Source organism: Festucalex cinctus, chromosome 3, assembly GCF_051991245.1.
Source record: "Festucalex cinctus isolate MCC-2025b chromosome 3, RoL_Fcin_1.0, whole genome shotgun sequence".
NCBI lineage: Eukaryota > Metazoa > Chordata > Actinopteri > Syngnathiformes > Syngnathidae > Festucalex > Festucalex cinctus.
In genome coordinates, this window is record NC_135413.1 from 16,384,853 (window position 1) to 16,409,817 (window position 24,965).

The 24,965-nt window shown below is 42.0% G+C and overlaps 1 protein-coding gene across 1 annotated transcript in view; it reads left to right on the top strand.

Moving 5' to 3' along the window:
• Positions 1-24,965, top strand: part of LOC144015793 (tetraspanin-18B-like) — a 47,179-nt gene that overhangs the window by 11,265 nt on the left and 10,949 nt on the right. Inside the window, exon 2 of the mRNA XM_077516129.1 lies at positions 17,356-17,440. Within this exon, the coding sequence (XP_077372255.1) occupies positions 17,438-17,440 (3 nt within the window). The 5' untranslated portion in view covers positions 17,356-17,437. The remainder of the gene's footprint in view (positions 1-17,355; positions 17,441-24,965) is intronic.

Consider the following 24,965-nt stretch of genomic DNA (forward strand, 5'->3'; position numbering starts at 1 on the left):
ATTTTTTAAGACAAATTCCAATACCGATTATTAGTAGTCTAAGACACCAATAACTGATATTTATTTCCAGTAAAAGACAAAATATTAGTGTCAAAATTTAAACCAAAAAAATACTTTTTTTTATTTTAATTTAAAACATGAAAAGATATGACAGCTTTGTTTAAAAATTCTAACAAAAATTGCGGGGAGCTTCCAGGGTCATCAGCATGTGTAAATTAAAAACTAAGCAAGTAAATAGTTCCCCAAAGCTTTCTACTGTAATTAGTTTTTCAAAATGTGAACATAATTTCTTAAATTAGTATTTTTTTTAATTTTTAAAAATAAAAAAATGCAGGAATTTCCCAGTGTCAGTATCATTTTTTAAAATGTGGAAATTTAAATAAATCTATAAATGAAAAGTTTCCTGTATCTCATTGAGTGACAAATGCATACAGATGTAGCTAATTTAGGGTTTTCGTCATGGTTTGTAAAAGATCTTTGCAGTAAAAAAACAAAAAATAACAAAAGTCCAAATATGTTCAGAATGTCTTTGCGACAACAAATTCTGTCTGGTAACATCTTACAAATCCAGAAGAAAATGCAAAATTTTGCTATACGTTCGCAAGCATTCAAAACTCAGTGAGATACCAGCTTTATCGGCCTTCAGATTTGTAAAAAGACCGATGGCGATATTTGTCAAAATGGCAAAAATCGGCACAAATAATCAGCTCGGCCGATAATCGGTCAATCCCTAACGTATGTAGGTTTGTGTTCAAATATGGTTAACATATAATTGACTTGATATTTGACCTGAAAGACACCATTTTCTTAAACTAATTTGATTCTGGCTTTTATCCAGGAACCGCTCTCTCTTCTGCTGGGATGCAGAAGTACAGTCTTGTGGTTGGATACGTTCTTGAGCGATGTCTGCCATCTAGTGGTGAACACTGTTATACCATCATAAAGCTGCTCCGCTACAAAAAGCATTCTATTTTCAAAAATAAATCAAAGGTCCATCCATACAGCAGTTTGTGTACAAGACTGTTAATAAACATAAACAACATAAACAGACATAAACAAGCAAAGCAGCTCAGTGATGGACACTTTAAACAGTGGCTGTAAAAGAATCTGATTAGTCTCTCGTCTTTCATCAGGAAAACAAAGTATATTTCTATCTGTTTCGGTTTTGCAGCAATTAACATTAGAATATAGCTAAGTTTTATCATTATTCACAAATCTGTTTAGAATTGTGAGGAAACAGCTTGTTTTCAACAATGGTTGAATCTCTTATACTCTGCTACTACCTGCTGGCCGTTTTTGTAATTGCTACCATTTTTTCACCCGTTCACTGCAGTGGAGAGGCTGCATCAAAGCCTTCTGTATGCTCTAGCATAAAAAAAACAAACAAAAACATTTAAAAAAACGCATAAGTACGTCTTTGGGACACTTAAAACATTTAAAATATAACATATTTATACGTTTTTGGGAGCAAATGAGTTAATTATTTAACACACTTTTTGATGGTTCTGGAAACCTGCTGTTACGTCTCACACAGTGCTCCATTCCACCCTGTTACTAGCAGGCCAAACGTACATCCTGCAGATATTTAGTTGTACTCTTCCTCAAAAGGGGGAACAATTAGCTGGCAAAGCCCAAGCCCCCCGCTGCCTCATGATTTTTTCATATTTCTTTATGAAAGTTTCAACGCAGTGCTGCTTTAAAAGCTCGCCAGTCAAGACAACATTCATGGGTCACTGCACTAAAACAAGGCCTGTGCTTTGGGCAAGCAAGTCGGTCATCGTGTGTGTGCGTGTGTCACTCGCCGCTGTGGAGGAAATGTGCGGCATTTGATAAAGGCACTGGTTCATTTCCACGAGGAATTGTGAAAAGGCTTGATTTTCCTGGAAGGAAGTAGCTGCAAAATGTTTTTTGTGTTTATCATCGTGAACACGGGAATGAGTTTTTTTCTTTCAACCCTTACCTCACTGCACCTTCTTGTCTTTGAAGCTTAGGCAAATGAGAAATTGCCGCACCGGAAATGTTTAACCCTTTGACGCTCATAAAGTCAGCTTGATGTATTGGAGTGTGTGTCTGAAGTTGGATAGCGGAAGAACTGGACGTCTCCCGTCTGTGTGATATCTTTTCGGAAGGATGGATGCTCTCATGCTGATCCTGGATGTCTTCCAATAATTTGTCATTTGTCCCAGTTGAGGACGAGGAGGCTGCTGCAAAGTCATCCTCGTTCATTTTCAGCACCTTTGAACTGCTCAAGCAGCACCCCAAGAGATGAACGCAAAAATGGGCTAAGGTCGCCTTTCATGATGACAGTGAGATGGCTTGATTTCAACAACATAGACCAAGATTAGGAATTTCCATTTTTATCTCACGTGGTTCAACATCAAGACAGTGTGAGTATAGTCACATCCTCATATCATAACAATGAAGAACAATTTGAGAGAAAAAAAAAATCACTGCACATTTTGATGCTGACAGCTTGACACAGTTGCCACTCCTAACTGATTACTTTTTAGCAAGTCGGCCTCACTCAAATGTGCCGTTGAAGCCGGCAAACTCGCTATTGAAGTCACTTTGTTTCAAAAATCTAAATCTACGGGGTGAGATTTACAGAGCTCAGCGTATATAAGTACAACCCCTTCGAAAAATTTAAAGATTTTATTCAATATCTTCTCAGTGAACATAAGAACAATTTCACAAACGTTTGACAAAATGTTTTGTGTGGAATATGCGCTTAGCTCACGACATGAAAGTAAAGTTGATAATAGAAGGCGTAGATTACAAAACCCTTAGTTTAATCAAATGAACTACAGTAATGCAAAAAATGAATGCATCTCACAACAATAACAACTACATCAAGTATATTTCTATGACCTCCATGATTAGCATGTCTGCTAAGCTTGGGATTAACAAGTTAGTCTTTTTCTCTGGGTCTACTAATTTTTGCAAAACTGTTCTTTAATAAATTTGTTAAGGAGACTACTTTTTGTGTGTGCGTGTACTAATTAACAAATCCTGTTTGCAATCAATGTCCCACATTTGTGGGAGTATTTTCTAGCATATCTTGACTCTGAAAGGAAACTAAAGGTGTTCTTGTTGGGGTGTACTCATTCATGCTGAGCACTGTATATAAAACCTGATGAGGGGGGGAAAAAAAACACGGAAAAAATTTAGAAAATTAGTCAATATTAGCAGGCTAGTTTCACTTTTATTAACGAATAAACGACAAGCCTTTTTGATATCCCAAAATGAATTCTCAATCAATGAATTGACAAATTAATTTGTTAATATCTAGTGATTTTTTTTTTATTATTGATTACCGGTACTTATTATTTATTGACTATTAACAAATTAATAATTGGTCAATCTCATTGGCACTAAAAAGAACAACACAAAACAAAACAAAAAATGTTGGCCAACATAATAAAGGATGCCAGCAAATCAGGGGACCGAATAATACACAGGTATGGGTTGGAGTTGAGGGGAAATAAAAAATGAAGAGTGATTTCTATGTGACTTATTATACACGGGTGCATATCATGCACATGATTTTTTGGTATTTTTCAGTGATTGTTGTATACGGTGGATAAACCATTGTCATTGTAAGCTTGACATCCTTAGCTCAATAGCTCAAATGTTAATAGCGCATTAAATAATACCATTTACCACATAATATTAGCACAGTACATTTTGATGACCAGGTACAGGTAACTGTGCCAATTGCATTGCAATTGCAATACATAATAGTTAAAAAGTAGAAAATCGAATGCCATCCTTGTATATTGTGTGATCCCTTTGGGTCTCTCACGTCACTAAACCAAAGCACAAAAGTAACAATGAGCAAATGTTTGTGAGCCATTACCAAAAGCACATTTGCTTATCTCTGCAGGCACTTTGGAATTGGACAGCCCTTTTTTTTTTTTTTTTTTTTTAACAAGGAACAGATGTTCTCCTTCCAAGCAATTTTTTTTCAAGCTAGCTTTCGTTACGTTCGCCACATCTAGAGCACGTACGTCACCCTCCCCCTGCAGTCCATAGCGCAAGCTTTCAGAAAACCTCTTCAGATGATTCTCTGGCTCTGTGTGTGTGTACATATTTGTTCTGTTGCCTTTGGCATCAACTTCAGGTCTGTTGTTCCTCCAAGAACTTTGACAGATTGCAGACAGATGGAGAGTTGTGAAAGTTAAAAAATCAAAACCATGACATAGCATCTCCTTCAGAGCCTCCACAGAGCATTTTATTGGAATAGTTATTCTCCATCTCCTCCTCTTGTTTGCTGATTATAACCTAATTCTCATGTTGGGATAATCAACATTTGCTACTGTACTTTTGTGGCAGTTTTCTTACCTCACATTTCAGCTTGCAAGGCTGCTGCATTTGGATTTGTGTTTCCTACAAAATGGAAGTAACATTAGCTTCTTTTTTTTTTTTTGGCACACGAGACACCCGTGAATGCTTAAATAAGCATAGGAGCATCGTAAATAATCCGTCTGCGGTCGGCCCTGCTGCAGTCGTGAAACGTACTGTTTATTTACAACTGCCGCGGCCGAGTTCTTTGCTCGCAATTTCATGGCTAACTCCAATTAATACTCCAGACAGGAATCCACTCAAGCAAGACACTTGTCATCACCTCCCCGAGAGGATGCAATATTACTATTCGCAACGTGTTGGCGTGTTTGGCGCATGAAGCACTTTCATTACGATTACGGCTGCTGTCAATCAAAGGTAATCTTTTTTTGTTACATTTTGGCTGCCTCGTGGGCTTTCTCAGACCACAACCAACCGTGACACGATTGTCACCGATCCATCATGTTTTGTGGCGTAAACTTCTATTGACTTGCGTTTCTTCGGGGACAAGATCCTGGATGGCTTCCAAGCAGCTCAGTTTCCATCCGCTCGCCTATCTTTCCGCCGTCTCGCACATAAATCAATGTGATGTAATTGCATGAAGTCCCTTTCCCACAGCTCGGAGACACGGGGGAATCTCGAGGAGAGAGCGTCTCAGTGTGGCCGGTTAACCTTAAAAACCCGTCCGATTCCCAAGACCAAACTCCCACTCTGAAGGTTTTATTTAGACACCTAAATATTTCTCTTTGCAAACTGTTTGATTTGGTGGCGTTTGATGTATTCCTTTCAAGCCAAGAGCCCGTCGAGGTTCTCATAGTTGCTGCTCCCTGTTTACATCTGACTAATACACTCTAAAGATCAGCAGATGAGATCTAATTTCTTTGAGTGCTTTTTATGTCGAGCCAAGCATGATTTCTCCTGACGTCTCCACCATTCTTGGCTCTCCCTGCTCGCCTGATGCACTGCGTTTTAGCAAGTTTGTACAATGGAAAATGTCCCATTGCATTTCTTTCCGTCTGGCTTTCTCCCGGGACTCCATGGTATCTCGTCAGAGAATATCTTTGAGCTCTTTGTCCAGGGTGCAGTTCATTTTGAGAGAGACATTGCAACGGAGGTTATTTTTGGAGTGAACAGCTCATTACCAACTAGCTTAGCGTCGTCGTAGGCACATGTCATGTCTACTATTTCGTCAACGAAAACTAAACAAAAATAATTTCGTCAACACACATTTTCCACCGGACTAAAACTAGATTAGACTAGACTGAAACCCTCATTAATAATCAGTAACTGGGACTAAATCAGTATACATTTTCGTCGACTAATGGAGATGAGATAAAAATGTACTTCACTTAATAAAAACTGGACTAAAATTTATGGACATTTTAGTTCAGGAACGAAAACGAGACGAAAAATATGATGTCATGTGACACCCCCTTTCAAATCTGCAGCTAGTGAGTGCAACATGTACAAACACATGCGACAGAGGAGGTGGATTCACGGTGAAAGATAAAAAAAAAAAAAAGGAAATTATAGTTCATTAAGTAAGATAACAGCTATAATGTTCCAACAATAACGTTAATATGACCACTAGCTAATGCTAGCTAATTTACTATCTTATAGCATGGCACCATAGTAGCCACTTGTTGATATACTGTAATTGTGCGTTGTTGTTTTGCATCAAAAAGATGAGCGAAAATTTTATGTGAAATAGTATTAGATCCGAAATGTCCAGCATAATCTACTGACAAAATAAATAAATAAATGATTGTCCTGACTAAAATGAGACTAAAATGTTGACAGTTTTTGTTGACTAAATCTGGACGAAGAAAATGTTTTGATGGACTAAAATGCTAGATTTATAGTTGACTAAAAATAGACTAAATAAAAACGGGGTGAGGTTGAAAAACTATGATAAAAAGAAGCATGACTAAAACTGAGACTGTATTAAAAATGGCTGTTCATATCTGTAGTAATAATTGAATAAATAACGTAGCACAATGGTTGATATATCGTTGGAAACCTACAAGTACATCCTTCTCTTTTTGAGTATCTGAAATATGGGTCACTGTGACCCATTTAGGTCATATATTTGACAATGCTTAAGACTTATTTGTACTGCTGTGTCTGATGAGTTTGTCACACTTGGTTAGCTGCTATCACCATCAACACCACAAACAAGCTGACATAAGTGGTCTGGTTTGTGTTGCTTTATGAGGAAGTGGCAGTCTGGAGCCCCCTCTGGGTTGAGGAAATGATCCAGATGCGAAGCTTCTGGCTCTCATACCCCAGTGGGACACCTGCTGTCTGCTCCTGTGCAGCCCCCCCCCCCCCCCCCCTTCGACTGCCCACTCTTGCACAATGCGCAAAACATGCCTCTGTACACAAGCCATTTATCTTGCTTGTACTGTTGTCTACTTGTTCTAGCACTTTTTCTGCACAGCACATTGTGTTTATGATCAGATCATAAAGATATAACGTAATGCACGTATTGACATTTGCAGGCTTATGACCAGAAATGTTGATGTGTGATAAATACTTGAACTCAACTGTTATTGGCCAGTATTGCAGATTCCTGTGGCTTACAGTATATGGAGATGTTATTACTTAATATTCCAACAAATGTAGAAGCATATTTTATAAGACAAAGGGGTGGGGGGTGGGGGGGGGGGGGGGTGGGCTGAACGTATAATAGTGTGCAATTTCTTAACTCCGACCAGCAGAGGACAGCGTTCACTGTCTTACGAGAGACTCTCGTTCTGAAAGTGAAGACGAGTCACCGCAACCGTTATAAACATTAGTTTTGTGTTTTACAATTTAAAGCATCTATAGAGAAGTTTTTAAATTTTTAATCGGTACTACCACCTGTGGCCGAAAACAAACCGCACGCACGACCTCATTACTATCCAATTAACTATGTTTTCAGTAGAGCTTGGAATCTTTGACTGACTCACAATTCGATTCGATTACGATTTTTGGGTCTACGATTCGATTCAGAATTGATTTTCGAGTCTCGATTCAAATGATTTTCGATTTAAAATTATTTGATTGACAAATTATTTCTGCTTCAATTTACAGATATGCACAACATTGTCATGATCTACTCCAGTCTGCTTTGCAAGACAAAATGACAAATAGAGACATTAAAGTGTATTTTTTTATTTGTTTAAACATTTATTCATTTCGTATTGAAAGTGCCTTTTCCACAAAAACAGCATGTGGGCTAATTTAAATAAAATCGATTTTTGGATATTAAATATCGATTTGATTAATAAATGAGAATCTCGATTCTTTTATGAATCGATTTTTTGGCAGACCCCAGTTTTCAGAGGTATTTTCAGAGGTAAAATGATTTCTAAAGTTATACAAAGCTGGCCACTTCTGTCAGTCATCAATTCACGGAATGAGACTCTCGCCACTAAACAATTGATGTCCACAGGACATGCAGATCATATTGCATTGGTCGGTCAAAGACCGGTTCTGTACTGTACTCCAAAACGACGTCTAAATTACGCCAATTAACTGGACCTCATTCCGACGTCAATATGCAGTTACATATTGTAGCCACCCCGGTTTGACGGACGTGAACCTGATTCAAGTCATTATTAGTCGCTCCGAGGCTAGTGTCATTGTGCATTAGCCGAAAGGTGGGCCATCATTTATGGAAATTGACTATTGAGTAAAACATATAGACCCATTCACTGCTTAGTGTGATACGGCTGTGAATGTTATCGTCATTCAGTAGTAGCACTCGCTCACATTCCGCTAGCATGATGTAGCTACAATAGGCTAACGTGACAGAGGAAAATAATGCAACATTTAGCCAGATTGAAACGCCGTGGAATGGAATGGAATGGAACCCGCTAAACGTTGCCATCCAACTCACTTTCACCCCAAGTTACAACAGAGAAGCGATCGATCTTGAAGTTACTGCTAATCGAACACAACACATTTTTTTTCTAAATGTCAAGATATTTGCTTCTTACCTTTCAAGTAGGAAGAAAGCCAGTTGTGCTTCACTTTTCTAATCCAAGTCCGATCTCAACTCTCTCCACAGCTGAAATGCCAAACCGATGTTCACTCTCATTCTTGCCCGGCGTCGGTCACTATCAAGTTGGGATTTTTTTTCGTGGCACTTGGCATTGTTTTCATTTATTTACCCTTCCGCGGAGTAACTGCCGGTGTCTGGGGCACGCGAGATGCAGATGGTGGTCTCTTCTCAGGAGACTCCATTGCAGCAAAATGCTGTACTAGACCCAACTCGAAGTCGGCGACTTCGCAACTCCAGGAAACAATGAACGAGAACGCGCTTGACGTCACATCCGCAGACGGAGGGCGGGAAATTCAAACGAATCGAACCTGACTGCTTCCTGAAAAATATTGGCCAGAGGCTTGTAGGAGTATCTATTGTGAACAGCTAAGATGTTAATCTACTAATTAGAATATGTTTGAGTCATAAATGGTCAAATAAAAAGCCTATTAAGATATTTTTTGGGGAAATCCTCCATATAGTCGCTTTAAATTAAAAAGTGAGACAATTCCTATGGTGGAGCAGGAGATTGTCGACTGATTGCCTATTGTGACGCACCTCGAGTAAACATGCTCAAAGCTGAGCACCACGATCAACCTAAAATTGTTTGTGATTAGACATCGTGATTATGTAATCGCCTAACCCTGTGATACATGTCGTCATTTAGATTTTCATGACAACGTACAGGTAAAAACAAGAACCTACTGACACTTACTGGATACTACATACTTGCTGGATCTTTGAGTCTGAATTGGCATTAAAAATAATAATGATGCATCAGAATTAAATTTAAAAATGTGTACTGTACATTAAAGAGTCAACAAAAAAACTTAGTTTTGATTGACGGTGTCGGTATATAATTTAACGATATGTTTTGTGCAATATTGTTAGTGTTGGGTGCACCAAACATTTTGGCTACATGAAAACACTACAGAAAGAAACAATTACTACGAGTCTCCTCATTTCAAAGCTCTACGCCACCGCCGTGTTATTTTCTCTACACTGGCAGTGAATAACATCCCGAGGGAAGATCGTCTGTTAACGTCATTAAGCAGGGAACCTGGATGAGCGTTGCCTGAGTCTTGAGCCTTCCAGGCCTTTCAAGATGTAATGCTGATGGAAATAGTTGCTGTGTGGCTGCACGTCAGCTGGTAGGGCTGCGAGCGGGGGAAGTCCGTGAACAAACTGTTGGGAGTTTACACCCCCATCCCCCCTTTGGGTATGCAAGAACGAACTCCTACCTTGGTTTGCAAGGCTGCACCGCTGGTATCCTTGTAGTGTTTTTGTAACCCTCACTAAAAAGCCTTGCTCTTAATTGTGTCCCACGGGCCCCCAGCTTGCAGTTTTCACAACCTTTCCTGTCCCTCTCGCTGATGCTACCCCTTCCTTTAGCCTTAACCCCATCCTCCCCAATTCAACAGGTCTTTCCCCTTTACTCAGATTCAGTGTGTGGTTCTCAGTTCCTTCCTCAGGCTCCTGGTTCCTCTCAGACAAGAGGCTAAACTTGTGGGCTCGACAAGTTTGGTAAAGGTTGAAGGAGGTTAGCAAAATTATCCTGTAAAATAGACACTAAATAGTAAACATACTAACTGCTAAAGTTAGCCTAGCCTGTTGTTGTGCTCCGAATGCTACAGTATTGTTCTCCACAGTCTCCACTTTGCTGCAGCAGTCCACTTTCTTAATGCCCTTAATCCCCTCTTTAATAAAATGTACTGGATTCAAAAATTTGATGAGGAAAATGATATTGAAGAGAACTTAACTTTCCGCTAGGGATGTTCGATACCACTTTTTTCAGACCGATACAATACCGATACTCAGACCCTCAGTACTCACCGGTACCGATACCAACTGCCAATACCAGTAGTACATTTTGACAAATAAAAAAACTCATAAAAAGATATTTTTAAACAAATATATTTCCTTTAATTTTGACCAAAAAAAAACAGCACAGTCACTCTTCAATAGTCTTAACGCTCAAAATAAAACACAAAAATGCTCTTTTAGTTTAAGATTCACAATTTTGAAGTATTTCCAAACCGGTGAAGTGTTGGTGAAAAACTGCTGCAAGCTAGCGCCAGTTACAGGCAAGGAGGACTCACTTAACGTCTTCCCCCTCTGCCATCGGTCGCTTGTACTTGTCTCCGTCACAAGTACTCGAGTACTTGAAAAAAGGCTGGTATTGGCCCGATACCGATACCTGGTATCTGTACTCGCCCATCCCTACTTTCCGTCTTGTTGTTTGAGTAGAACTCCCTGAAACTAAAGCTGTTGAAAGCTGGTGTTGAAGGTAAATGCATATTTTATGGGTTTACGCTACATTTGTGGTATTTAGTATATATGCATAATCATTTAGAGCCTTGTGTGAATGGACACATTTGTACAGTACACTTTACCAACTGCTCCACCGAAGCAGTATGAAACACCTGGGAATAGGAGTGTGATAATATATCGATATCGCAATAAAACGTGATGCTTTGTCTCCCGATAGATTATCGATACGCCTACGCAAGTATCGCGATATTTGTAGTTAATATACAGTAGGGGTGTGAATTGCCTAGTACCTGACGATTCGATTCGTATCACGATTCACAGGTCACGATTCGATACCGATTAATCCCGATACGAATGGTCACGATTCGATACCGATTAATCCCGATACGAATTTATAAGTCGATTGTTGCGATTTTTTTCCATTCAAATTTAGAAAATACTATCAGTAAATTTGTACATGTACACTGTAAGATTTGTATGAATATATTTATCTAAAACTTGAGGCTTATAACCGTGAGCCACTGTACACAAACAGTTTGCAATCTGTTTCACATCTGAACAGCATTAAAATAAAAATATTAAGGCTTAATGTGCCGTTCATATAACATTCTTCCATGCTCAAGGTGTGAATCCTAAAAAAAAAAAAAAAAAAAAAAAAAAAAAAAAAAAAAAAAAAAAATCTGAAAAAAATCGATTCTGCCGATTATTGAATCGATTCGAGAATCGCGCGACGTAGTATCGCGATATATCGCCGAATCGATTTTTTTTAACACCCCTGATATACAGCCACTATAACGGCCTCAGTGTTCATTACTTATTGAGCAATTACTTGACGGGCCACTAGGGGGAGCCCCTCATAAGATTGGCGGGGAATTATACGGAAATCTTAAGGCGAAGAAGACTCAGGATCTTACTTTTACTTGTGTAAGACATTTGTCTAGGCCAGAAACTGACTCAGTTTTGCATACGTTTCTATATATATATATATATATATCTTCAACTTTAACATGTTAAAACAAATTTTGTTTTCGACTTTTGAAGCACACCATTTCTGAGGAATATTGATTAAATTGGATATAATATTTAAGTAATTGTATTCATTTACTTACTTTTGCAATGTTACACACAAAAAATGAGCCCAGTTGGTGTGAATTTTTGGAGTAAGTTGAAATTGGAACATCGTAAATCGGATGATGTGTATGGAAGTTGAAAGGCGTCAAAAAAGTGAGGAGAAGAGGTGAAATAAAGAATCGGAATAACACTTGTCATTCCAAAACGTGTCATGTTATCAACATGATGAAACCACCACAGCAACCTCCAAATATAGGACAAACAAATCAACTACATTTACTGTTTCCATATACTTAACAGTGAGCTATAATTGTTAGCTTGGTGGTTTCTCTTTAGTAGTTGACTCCCTCCAGGGAAGGGCGATGATTCGGCATCGTGATCAATCTCATTAAATTAAGCGGGCTGAAGATATATGGCTGTTGGCATGTGCTCTCTTTATTCCTCTAATGAGAGCATGATGTATATGAAACTGTGTCAGGAGGCCACTGGAGATCATCGGGAAGAGCCGACACTTCTCCTTTGTACTATCACTTCAAATTACATTAAACAGAGGTTTCTTACATCAGTAATTATTGCTTTTATTTGAAAGACTTGTCAACACCGGAGGTGAGGTCATGTGTTAGGCATTGATGGGAAAATGAGCTTCCTTTTCGCGTCATCTACATTTTGTCCACTTCCTTCCCGCGGAGGAAGAGTCGCGGATCCAAATACTTGCTGTTCTCTAACCTCTGATATGACTGTCAAGGTTGACTGCCAAATTGAGAGGAGGATGTGTTGAATGAAGACAAAGGGAAAACACTGGTGCCCTGATGGGACTGCCAGTGACAAATACAATGCGGACTGTGATTCACATAATCTTGTTCAACTTCCTCTGTGGGGGAATGATTGGCAAATACACTTTTTGGACCCAAGTCTTGGTATGCTCATAAACTGATTAGTCAATCACGGGTTATGTGGCTGAGACCACTTATTTTTGCCAGAATCTTAATTCTTCATCTTATCATGACATTTCAGACAATTTTATGTATGCTTCTAACTTTGTGGGAATAGCTTGTAAAATGCCCTTTTACTGTTGCAAGAATGGTTGCGTGCCCAGTGCACAAAGGTTCATGCATGAGTTTCATGGATATGTGTCCCAACATTTTGCATTTTTGCTGTCACTATCAAATATTTTTTTAATTGATAAGCCTATCAATTTCTTAATCGATTAATCTACTAATTGGATTAATTTTAATTTTGCATTAGTGTATTACAAAAAATTTTCCCCAATTACTGTTTATTGATCAACAGTTATTAAAATAGTTGTCGATTAATTTGATCATTGATTAATTGTCGATTAATCGGTAAATATTGTCAGCTCTAAAAATGTTGAAATGCAGAATGCTCGACTTCGGGTCACAGTATGATGTCACAATACATTTTTACAACTAGACTAAATGCAATTTCTGGAGAAATTGCGTGGGAATGCTGAATGCTAAGATTTGAATGCATGTGGAGTGCTTATGAATTCAATTGAGAGGTAAATTATGAAATTATGATCTCCTGGTTACTGGGCAATGCACTTTATCATTAATGATGATAAGTTTTATGCATGGAAGTGGGTGTGAAAAGTGAAACTTGGAAAAATTTCAACGTCTGTCCCATTGAAAATGAATGGGGAAAAGTTGATCTTTAACATTAAATTGTGCGAGTACTGTAAGTAATGTGGATTCAGACGATATATACCCCGGGAGTTGTCAATTTTTGCAGCTAGTTGAAATTTGAACAGTGTAAATTGGAAGTATTATGTGGGAGTTATTACCCGGCAAATAAAGTGTGGGGAGTAAAAATCACAATAACATATGTGGGAATGCTGAAGCATTACCACAATTACAGACTGACTTCTGTTCTCTTTTAGTAGTCTTTTGTTTATACTTGAGTGTACATTTTGCTTGTAAATGTTTTCTGGGTTTTCAAAAAAAAAAAAAAATGCCAAGGTTTGTTTTTAAACATTTATTTACAGTTGTTCTTTAATTAACCATGCAAACTGTTTTTTTTATCCGAATACCTGATTATGTTATAGAATTTTCAGTTGGATATCTGAATAATGCCGAAATATTTAATAGTCACAGCCTTGAAATACAGTCTTGAATAATATTGAATGTGCTTGAGAAATGTTCAAATTTGGATATAGAAAAAGTGAATGAAGCCAGAATGTAGTGTATATTCATGTGGCTTTGATCATATACTCTGTTGCGCTTTGCATGTCAGATGATTTTTATTAGGACACAAACTGTATATAATATGACTCCATACACGTCCCTACAGATCCTGATGCCTAACGTGACGCTGTTTTATACATAAACCAGATGTTGGTGATGTAATAGTAATGTCAGAGCTTGAAATAACACCAGAGTGAAATCAATTAGCGACCGCCTTGATGATTAAATTCCTCAAAGCGCTTCTGATGTGAGGCGAAGCTTTGGTGAGAGGGATTCATTGAAAAGAAAAGCCGTTTGGAGAGGAAGCCTTTTCGTACGCCGCTTTGCCGGACCCTCCTCAGCTTGGCCTTTATCGTCTTCCTCGAGGGGCTCGTCCTATTGTTGTGCTTTTCCAGCCGTCTGCGCTGATCTTTCTTCTCGCCCCCATAACTGATTCAATGAAGCGCCCGCCATCTGATTGGTGCTCCACTTTCCCGTGAAAAAGGTTTCCATGGGAACCAACAAATAATGCAGACCCTCTCCAGTGTTGCTCTCCTCTAGCTAATAGCCGTCCTAAAAGGCGCAGAGGAGAGACGAAGCGCGACAACAGGCTTCAGGGTGCCATTTGGCCGCACTCGCGCTTGCATCTGGATTATGCACATCATGATCATTATTTACATACTATCTGCTTTTCTCATAATCCAACACGGAATGGGAAGGAATCTTACATGCTGTATTGGTTAAGTATAAATGGACCAGCTGCAACATCATGAACAGCTGCACAATCAAACGAGATTCAATACAAAAGCTGTATTAAAAAAAATAAACGCTTTTGAAAATAGAATATAATACCCACTGACACGGTTCGAGATTTTAATTATTCTGGTTGTAGTTTTCAGTGGCGACTGTTAGAAGGCAGTAATTTGATTCATAGTGATGTTTTGTTCCAGATTTCGACAGATTGATATCTGTATTCATAAAAAATGTTTTGTGTTTTACTTTCGGACATGCTATTATATCAACAACATCCGAAAAAAAGAAGGGCTGACAGGTTGAAGCAGTGGATTATTGAACCCTTTCCATTAGGGCTGCATGATATTGGAAAAACATGCGATATGCGATATATGCGATATCGATATTATTGCGATATTTAACATGTACCTAAAGAAATTACATTTTTATTACCTAATGAAAGAAAAACATTTTTTCATGGGGCAAAATAAGCAACCTTAATGTAATCTTAGCTAATTAATTGTAATTATGTCTTGATAATTTTCAACTATTGAATGGCGATGCACATTTTAGTTAGCATCTGACTGGTCAAATTTATATAAAAAGCATAAAATTCAATATAAAACTTATTGCGTGCCTTTGCGATATACATATTGCAATATATTGTGCAGCCCTACTGTCCATTTTATTTGGATGTTGTTCAAGTGTTTTGTGCTGTACGTCACATGTCAACATGGGCCAAACTTCTAAGATTGATAAAGTTGAAAATAAAATGTTAGTATTCCAACCTGAAACTTTTGTTGAACAACTTTTGATGGGGGCGGCACGGTGGAAGCCTGGTTAGCACATCCGCCTCCCAGTTCTGAGGACTCAGGTTCGAGTCCAGGCTCCGGCCTTCCTGGGTGGAGTTTGCATGTTCTCCCTGTGCCCGCGTGGGTCTTCTCCGGTCTCCTCCCACATTCCAAAGACATGCATGGCAGGTTAATTGGGCGCTCCGAATTGTCCCTAGGTGTGCTTGTGATTGTGGATGGTTGTTCGTCTCTGTGTGCCCTGCGATTGGCTGGCAAGCAGTCCAGGGTGTACCCTGCCTACTGCTCAAAGCCAGCTGAGATAGGCTCCAGCACCACCCACGACCCTTGTGAGGAATAAGCGGTCAAGAAAATGGATGGATGGATGGAACTTTAGATGGTAATTCTACAGTGTCATAAGCAATTGGTGAATACATTGCATGTCAAATTTTAATCAATTAGTCGGAAACTAATCGATTACCAAATTAATTGACAACTATTTTAATAATCAAGTAATCGTTTACAGTCATTGTTTAACTAAAAATAGTTCAACTCCTCTGATTTCAGCCTCTCAACAGTAATTATTGTGAATTCTCTTGTGATTCGTGAAAGCAGACCCATTATTCTTTTGTTTCTACTCAAAATCAATATTTGGAAAATGGAAACATTAGATTTTACTGTACTTTGAATTTTCAGTTGATTACGACGTCAATCCCTATTATGTGATATTGTTTAGTTTTTTTTGTTTGTTTTTTTGGAACTGTAGCAAAAAATGGTGAATAAACAGTAATTGGGGGAAATTGTTTTGCATTACACGTTCATGTGAAATACATTTTTCTTCATAATCAACTGTAAAAATATTGAATGTCTCGTACAATTATACCTTTCTAGTTTGATTTACGCTTGTATTGGATCTCATTAAATTGTCCAAGTGGTCATATTATTGTATCTAATTTTTGTGTGGTAGCTATGGCATGGGGAATATTTTTAAATAAATTATTGTGTCCCCATGCCACTGAGAATTTGGTTCATCCGATATATTTTCATTCCCAGCTTTGATTGCTTTCTTTCTCGATGTAATCAGAGCTGCGTACTCTGCTGCCAAGATCAGTTAGGTCCAGCGTCCTGGTGAACCGGTTAGGATATTGGCGGAATGCTGTGGCAGAAACCGTGCACCGGAATACTCCTGAGATGTACTCCATCCAAAATCTGTGTGAGAATAAGTGCATCTCGGCATCTAATCTGACAACAGCTCCATGCTTTGAAAGCGACGTTTGGTGCTGACTATTTTTTGCACGACGAGACTGGAATAGCAGCAGGCAACTTGACTATCATCACAAGATCGTTATTTTCTTCTGGGAGACACTTGTGGCCCCCCAGTTTGGAAACAGGGAACGGTTTAAAGCATTTATGCTCATTAGGGACGCTCGGTTGAAGACGTGGCATTACAGTGACAGTTCAAGTGAGCGGTTTGTGTGAAGAAAGTACGACAGTCTACTTGTGGTGAATAATGCATGAGCTCAGACTCACATCAAGGTCACGTCAGAAGCTACGTAACCTGGGTCTTTTAATAACTGTAATTATCCACCTTAAGACGCAATATGAAACTTCCACCTGTGCAGGTCTGGATTAGTGCTATTATAACATCCCATTGTAAATTTGCCTTCCAGCCCAGGAGTGAATTATTTCCCGAGATAAAACAGCATTGCAGTCCCACATTAGCTCTGTGCTGGCAGTGAGAGCCTTCATCTATTATAAATGCATTCTCGATCATTTGAAGTGTCCCAGTATTTGATTCTATGTTTTCTCAAGCCCCCATTCTGGCTGTACTTCAAATCAAATTACACAGTCTACAAATGTGTCGCTTTTCGTCTCGCTCTCGTCTCTTCTTGTTCATCTCATCTCATGGTGCTGACCTCTGCTTCTTTCTTTGTGCTTCCAACAGTCCATGAAAACAGGAGCAGCAGCGATCTCCAAGAGAAGGCGGCAACTTCACCTGAACAAAGACAAGGCACCAAGAGACAGACATGGTACGCTGCTATATGTCTACCAAACTTTGACAATTTTAGTCCTACTGAATCAAAAACCTTTCCTTCATTACACCCTCGGAGAGGTTTGGTTTATAGCAGCAACAAATCAAAGTAAAAAGCAATGTTTTGCTGAGCTTAACTCATTTGCTCTCAAAAATGTATAAATACATTCTATTTTAAATGTTTTAAGTGTCCCAAAGACGTATTTATACGTTTTTAGGTTATTTTTATGCTAGAGGATACAGGCTTTGATGCAGCCTCTCAATTGCAAAGAACTGTTGAAAAAAATGGTAGTTATTACACAAACGGCCAACAGGTGGCAGCACAGCAAAAGGAGATCAACCAGTTCTTTCTGACACGAAGCGAGGAGGTAGGACTCAGACGCAGAGTGACAGTTGGCCAACAAGGCTGCAGCTTTAATCAATTCGAACCAAAAACACCTCTCAAGGAGGGAAAAAAGGCAGAACAAAAAGAGCTCCAAACTGGAGAATAAACAAGGGCACTCAAAAACAGGGACAACTAAAGGCGCTCCGCTAGGGAGGAAAACAAGGGGCAAACTAAGGGCGCAAGACAAGGCAAGGCAAGACATCGAACAAGGACTGTGAAACAAGGACTGTGAGGACGCTTCCATGCACTGAGATGTGACACTTCGGCAACGGAGGGGAGAATGCAGGTGGCTTTTATGTCCGGGTTGATTGGGAACAGGTGGTGGTGATCATGGGCGTGGACCGGTAATCAGTGAGCTGCAGGAAGGGTAAGTGACCTGGGATGAGATGAGAGTTAGTAATTTCAAAATAAAACAGGAACCTGACTGTGACAAATAAAAGCTTGACCCGCCACTCTGGTGGCGGCGTGACAGTACCCCCCCCTCAACGGCCGGCTCTCGACGGCCCAGGAATCTCGGGGTGTTCATCATAGAATTCATCGATGAGGGAGGGGTCCACGATGAACCGGGCGGGCACCCACTGCCTCTCTTCTGGCCCGTAACCCTCCCAATCCACCAGGTATTGGTGTCCCCGGCCCCGCTTTCTGACGTCCAACAACTTTCTCACTTTATACACCGGGCCCCCCTCCACCATCTCCGGAGGGGGCGGCGCAGGCTCGGGCGGGACCAGGGAACTGTCCTGGACTGGCTTGACCTGACTCACGTGGAAGGTGGGGTGGGCGCGGAGGGATCGAGGCAGGCGAAGGCGCACGGCGGCAGGACCTATGGTCTTGGCAATCGGGAAAGGCCCCACGAATCTAGGGGCCAACTTTGGACATGGTACCTTGAGGTGTAGGTTCTTTGTGGACAGCCAGACTCTTTGACCTGGCTGGTACTGTGGCGCGGGCCTCCTCTTCCGGTCAGCAGCTCTTTTCATTCTGTCCCCTTGACGCTGTAGTGCCAGTCGAGCTGCTGACCAGATTCGGCGACACCTGCGGACCATTGCGTGGACCGAGGGCACTGAAGCTTCCTCTTCCAGGTCCGCGAAGTAGGGAGGATCGTAGCCGTGAACACACTTGAAGGGCGTGATACCTGTAGCAGATGTGGGGAGAGAATTGTGCGCGAGTTCGACCCATACCAGATTTTCGCTCCATGATGATGGGTTTTGGGAAACCAGGCACCGGAGTCCTGTCTCTAGCTGCTGGTTGAGGCGTTCCGCTTGTCCGTTGGCCTCCGGGTGGTACCCGGAGGTCAGGTTTGCCTTGGCCCCTAGAGCTTTGCAAAACTCTCTCCAGAATCTTGACACGAATTGAGGTCCGCGGTCTGACACAATGTGTCGAGGGAATCCATGGACCCGGAACACCTGGTCAATCATGACTTCTGCAGTACGTTTGGCTGAGGGTAGCTTGGAGAGTGGGATGAAACGGACCATTTTTGAAAAGCGGTCGACAACAGTGAGAATGGTGGTTTTACCGTGTGAAACGGGAAGTCCAGTGACAAAGTCTAATGATATTTCGGCCCAGGGTCTTGAAGGTACAGGGAGCGGTTGAAGAAGGCCCATCCGTGGTTGTGTCGATGTTTTGTTTCTGGCACATACTGGGCAGGCTTTGACGTACTCCTGCACCGAGGCCTCCATGGAAGGCCACCAGAACCTCCGGGCGACGGCAAACAGAGTCCTGCGGGTTCCTGGGTGGCAAGACAAACGAGCGGTGTGTGCCCAATGGATCACCTGAGCTCGCAGGGTTTCTGGTACATAGAGCCGTCGTGGTGGACACTCCTTGGGAGGGCTCGTGTCTTTGAGGGCCTCCTTGACCTCCTCCTCGATTTGCCAGGACATCGTGCCTATTACGCAGTCTTTGGGAAGGATGGGTTCAGGTTCGGTCACAGTGGTATCAGGATCATGAATTCGTGATAGTGCGTCGGCTTTGATATTCTTGCTTCCGGGTCTGTAGGTCAGAGAAAAAGAAAATCTGTTAAAAAACAAGGACCACCTGGCCTGTCGGGGGTTTAGTCTTTTTGCTTGGCGCAGGTACTCCAGGTTGCGGTGATCTGTCCATATAATGAAAGGGTGTTCCGCGCCCTCCAGCCAGTGCCTCCACTCTTCTAGGGCGACCTTTACAGCCAGCAATTCTCGGTCTCCAACGCTGTAGTTGCGCTCGGCCTTTGAGAGTTTCCGAGACAAGAAGGCGCAGGGGTGCACTTTTCCATCCTCCTGGTTCCTTTGGGATAGGACGGCTCCGACGCCCAGATTTGAGGCATCTACCTCGACAATGAACTGGCGGGTAGGATCGGGCACTCTGAGTATTGGAGTCTCTGTGAAACGTTTCTTGAGTTGGTTGAATGCGGTATTGGCTTCCGGGGTCCAGGCAAAGCGTTGCTGTGGAGAGGTCAAGGCATGGAGTGGAGCTGCGATGGAGCTGAAGTTGCGGATAAAGCGTCTGTAAAAGTTGGCGAATCCCAGGAATTGTTGCACCTTCTTCCTGGATTCAGGTGTGGGCCAGTCCCTGACAGCGCTGACCTTCTCCGACTCCATCTCGACCTTGCCCGGGGATACCACGAATCCCAGAAATGAGATGGTGTCGGTGTGAAAAAGGCTCTTCTCAGCCTTTACATAGAGTTGATGGTCAAGCAGGCGTTTCAGGACTTGGGTAACGTGGTGCTGGTGGGTCTTCAAGTCCGGTGAGTAGATCAAAATGTCGTCCAAATAAACATATACGAACTGGTCGATGAAGTCCTTGAGCACGTCATTAATCATGGCCTGGAAAACTGCTGGCGCATTCGTGAGTCCAAAGGGCATGACTAAGTATTCATAGTGGCCTCTGGGAGTATTAAAGCCGGTCTTCCATTCATCCCCTGCACGAATACGGACGAGATGATAGGCGTTTCGAAGATCTAATTTGGTGAACACCTTGGCTTGCTGGAGCTGGTCAAATACTGAGGACATCAGAGGCAGAGGATAACGGTTCTTGACTGTGATTTCATTCAAAGGGCTGTAGTCAATACAAGGACGTAACGAACCATCCTTCTTGCCCACGAAGAAAAAACCAGCTCCAGCTGGCGATGACGATGGCCGTATAAGTCCTGCTTTCAAAGACGTGTCGATGTACTCATTCAAGGCTTTGCGTTCGGGGCCCGAAACCGAGTACAATCTCCCCTTCGGAATGGAAGACCCAGGAATCAGCTCAATTGCACAGTCATAGGATCGATGTGGGGGAAGTGACATGGCCTTGGTTTTGCTGAACACCTCCCTGAGAGGATGATAGCAGGTGGGAACGGTGTTCAGGTCCGGGTATTCCTGGTCATTCACAAGAGTCACCTGTCGGACGGCAGCGGGAGGTGCCTCTGCCGCTGGCCGCTCCAACCCATGGTGTTCACAGTCCTTTCCCCAGTCCAGGACTTGCCCCGATCGCCAGTCGATGCGGGGGTTGTGCAACTGCAACCAGGGGTGTCCCAGGACCAGTGTGTGTGATGGGGAGCGGAAGACATGAAAACGAAGGAGTTCTCTGTGCTGCCCAATGTGAATCTCGAGTGGCTCTGTGACATGCGTGATGAGAAATAAGTCTTTCCCATTGAGCGCCCTGGCCCTCATATGGGTGGAAAGTGGCTCCGTGCCTGCCTGCAATCTTTCCACCAGACCCCAATCCATGAGGCTCTCGTCCGCTCCAGAGTCGATGAGAGCTAGTAGGTCTGTGGAAATGGCATTGCCGGAAATCGTGACTTGCGTGAGTTTTCGGTTCTTGACCTGTTTGGGAGTCTCGGAAGTCACCGGAGGGCCTCGCTTGGTAGGACAAGCTACCACCAAATGTCCTCTTTCTCCACAATAGTAGCACCGCCCCTCTTGACGACGTCGCTGGCGTTCATGGTGAGTCAGTCGGGCGCGGTCCAGCTGCATCGGCTCCTCGCCAATCTCGCTGGACCTCCCCATGGTGGACGACTGGAGAGGCGCCCCTTGTGGTGACTCCATTGCTGCGGGGTGCCGAAAGAATTCGGAGCCGGTCCTTCGATGGTGACCGCTGGTGTGCATGAGATCTCGCCGTCGGTGATCGATGCGGATGGCCAGCGAGATCAACGAGTCCAAGTCGCTAGGTAAGTCCACGGGTAGTAGGAGTTCTTGCATAGCGGCGGAGAGCCCCTTCAAAAAATGATCAAAGAGGGCTGTCTCATTCCAGCCACTCTTGGCCGCTAGAGTTCGGAATCGGATCGCATAGTCATTAACCGATTCTCGGCCTTGTCTGAGATTACTTAGCTCTCGAGTCTTTTCCCGATCCATGTTGGTGGAATCGAAAACAAGACGAAGTGCCCTGCTAAACCCGGCTGCAGTTGAGCAAGTCGGGGAGTGCCGTGCCCATTCCGTGGTGGCCCAGTCTCTGGCTCGTCCAGTCAGATGTGAAATCATGAAGGCCACACGGGAACGGTCGGTGGGGAAAGCCTGTGGCGAAAGTTCAAAATGTAAGTCGCATTCGGTCAGGAATGCCTGACATTGTCCTTGGTCTCCCGAGTATCGCTCCGGGGAAGCCAGTCTCAACCCCGCCCCGGTCAAGGCTGGAGTTGGGTTCGGTGGTTCTGCGGTCTCTGGTTTCGTGATGGCCGGCGTGGAGTGTCGCAGGTGGCTCATTAGCTCCTGCACCTGTCCAGCGAGCTCTCCCATCCGGGTGACCATCGCCTGCTGGAGCTCCTCTGTCTGCGACAGGCGGGCGGCCTGTCGTCGAAGTGCAGCCTCCAACTTCTCCGCTGGGTCCATGCTGGCCGAAGTGTACTGACACGAAGCGAGGAGGTAGGACTCAGACGCAGAGTGACAGTTGGCCAACAAGGCTGCAGCTTTAATCAATTCGAACCAAAAACACCTCTCAAGGAGGGAAAAAAGGCAGAACAAAAAGAGCTCCAAACTGGAGAATAAACAAGGGCACTCAAAAACAGGGACAACTAAAGGCGCTCCGCTAGGGAGGAAAACAAGGGGCAAACTAAGGGCGCAAGACAAGGCAAGGCAAGACATCGAACAAGGACTGTGAAACAAGGACTGTGAGGACGCTTCCATGCACTGAGATGTGACACTTCGGCAACGGAGGGGAGAATGCAGGTGGCTTTTATGTCCGGGTTGATTGGGAACAGGTGGTGGTGATCATGGGCGTGGACCGGTAATCAGTGAGCTGCAGGAAGGGTAAGTGACCTGGGATGAGATGAGAGTTAGTAATTTCAAAATAAAACAGGAACCTGACTGTGACAAATAAAAGCTTGACCCGCCACTCTGGTGGCGGCGTGACACTTTCTTTACCAAGACGGACCGATACAGAGTCCGCATCACTGCAGACGCTGCACCGATCCGTGCCATGAAATTCACATTAATATTCAACTTTTGGTATTATTCCACTTTATTCAATACAATGAGGGGCCTATTCACTAAAAGTTTGCGTCGCTTTTGCCTTTAACAGGCAAAAATGGAGCAATCTGGGAGCGCCTAATTCATTAAACACGCGCAGATGGGGAAATTCGTCACTAAATGCCCTGCCAAACAGATTGCGTCACAGTGTGCCGGTGTTATTTGCACGTATGTAAATTAGGTAATTTGCATACATTTGACGCAAAATATGCCCACCCCAATGCAAATGAGACTCATTGATATACAGCGTCTAATTCACTAACGCCAGCGCAAATAGCCACACTGCGTTTGCGTGACGCAAATAACGTTTTTGGAAAGCATGTATTAACCTGACGCAACAGGATCATGGCAGCAGTGAGGGAGAGAGAGAGGAGAATTTTCCCGTGTTGGTTTAGGACAGTGCTTCTCAATTATTTTCTGTCATGCCCCCCAGTAAGAAGAAAACATATATATATATATATATATATATATATATATATATATATATATATATATATATATATATATATATACATATATATATATATATATATATATATGTATATTCAAATATATAAAATAATTTATGCTGATTTTTCTTGCTGTGTGCAAAGCGCGCATGCTCAGTGCAAACAAAACCCCTACACCACCGAGCGAATGCTCCCTGCGCACACTCTGCCAATAATGAGAGTGCCACTGCCCCCTTATGTAGTGGAGGTGCAATTGCACTTTTTCTAGGACAGTTAAAAAAAAATCAAAATAAAAAAATAAAAAAGCATGTTCCCTGAGGTCAAACGCACCCCCCTTGATGGACCCTCGCGCCTTCCTGGGGGGGCCCGCCCCACTATTTGAAAAGCACTGGTTTAGGACAACATAACTGATCGGCAATGGCGGGGAGGCATTTTCCAATCATTTTTACGTGCCAGATGCTTACTGTAGCCCACTCCAACCTCTGAAAATATATTTAAAAAAAACGATTGCACCAATAATTTGTACTTTATGAATGAATGACGTCGTCGTTGTCGTCCTCTCTGCTCTGTACAGCTTAATGGCTCTATAAACGCTTACTCTTGGTCCAACCTCGCTTTCTGATAATGTCATCTTTCTCGCAACTGTTGCTATAACAACCATGTTCTTGGCGCAAATCCATTGCCATGTGTGTAAATCAGGTGCAAATTTGCTCCAAGCTGTCAATTTTGTGGTCGTGTTTGCTTCGGTATATGATTAGAGCAATATCCTTATAGTGAATAGGTGGGTGCAGTTGTAGTGCAATATTTCGTGCTATTACCGGACGCAGCGCGTTTTAAGTGAATATGCCCCTTAGTGTTTCATTGTTTCTTACTAGTCAGTTAGCTTAAAGCAAGGACTAGTGTCACGGTGATTTATTTTTTATTTTTATCACGACAGACAATAAAAATGGTTCACTTTGACATATTCAATTAAAATGATTAGTAATGTTTATGAGAATTGTTTTGGAATGTAACTTGAACATAGTCCAGGTCAAATTGAAACATTTCAATGTTTATGAACTGCAAATGAGTTTTTCACAACTTTTCATCAGCAGACAATTAGTATGGTTCATTTCAACATTTGCATTGAAAACAGTTAATCATGATGCAATTCATTATGAGGACACTTTTGTAACATTAAACATAGCCTGGGTCAAACCGACCCATTTCAGAGTTAAAGAAGTACAAATAGTAGTATTTGATGAAACTTGTTAAAAACGATTCATTTAAATATTT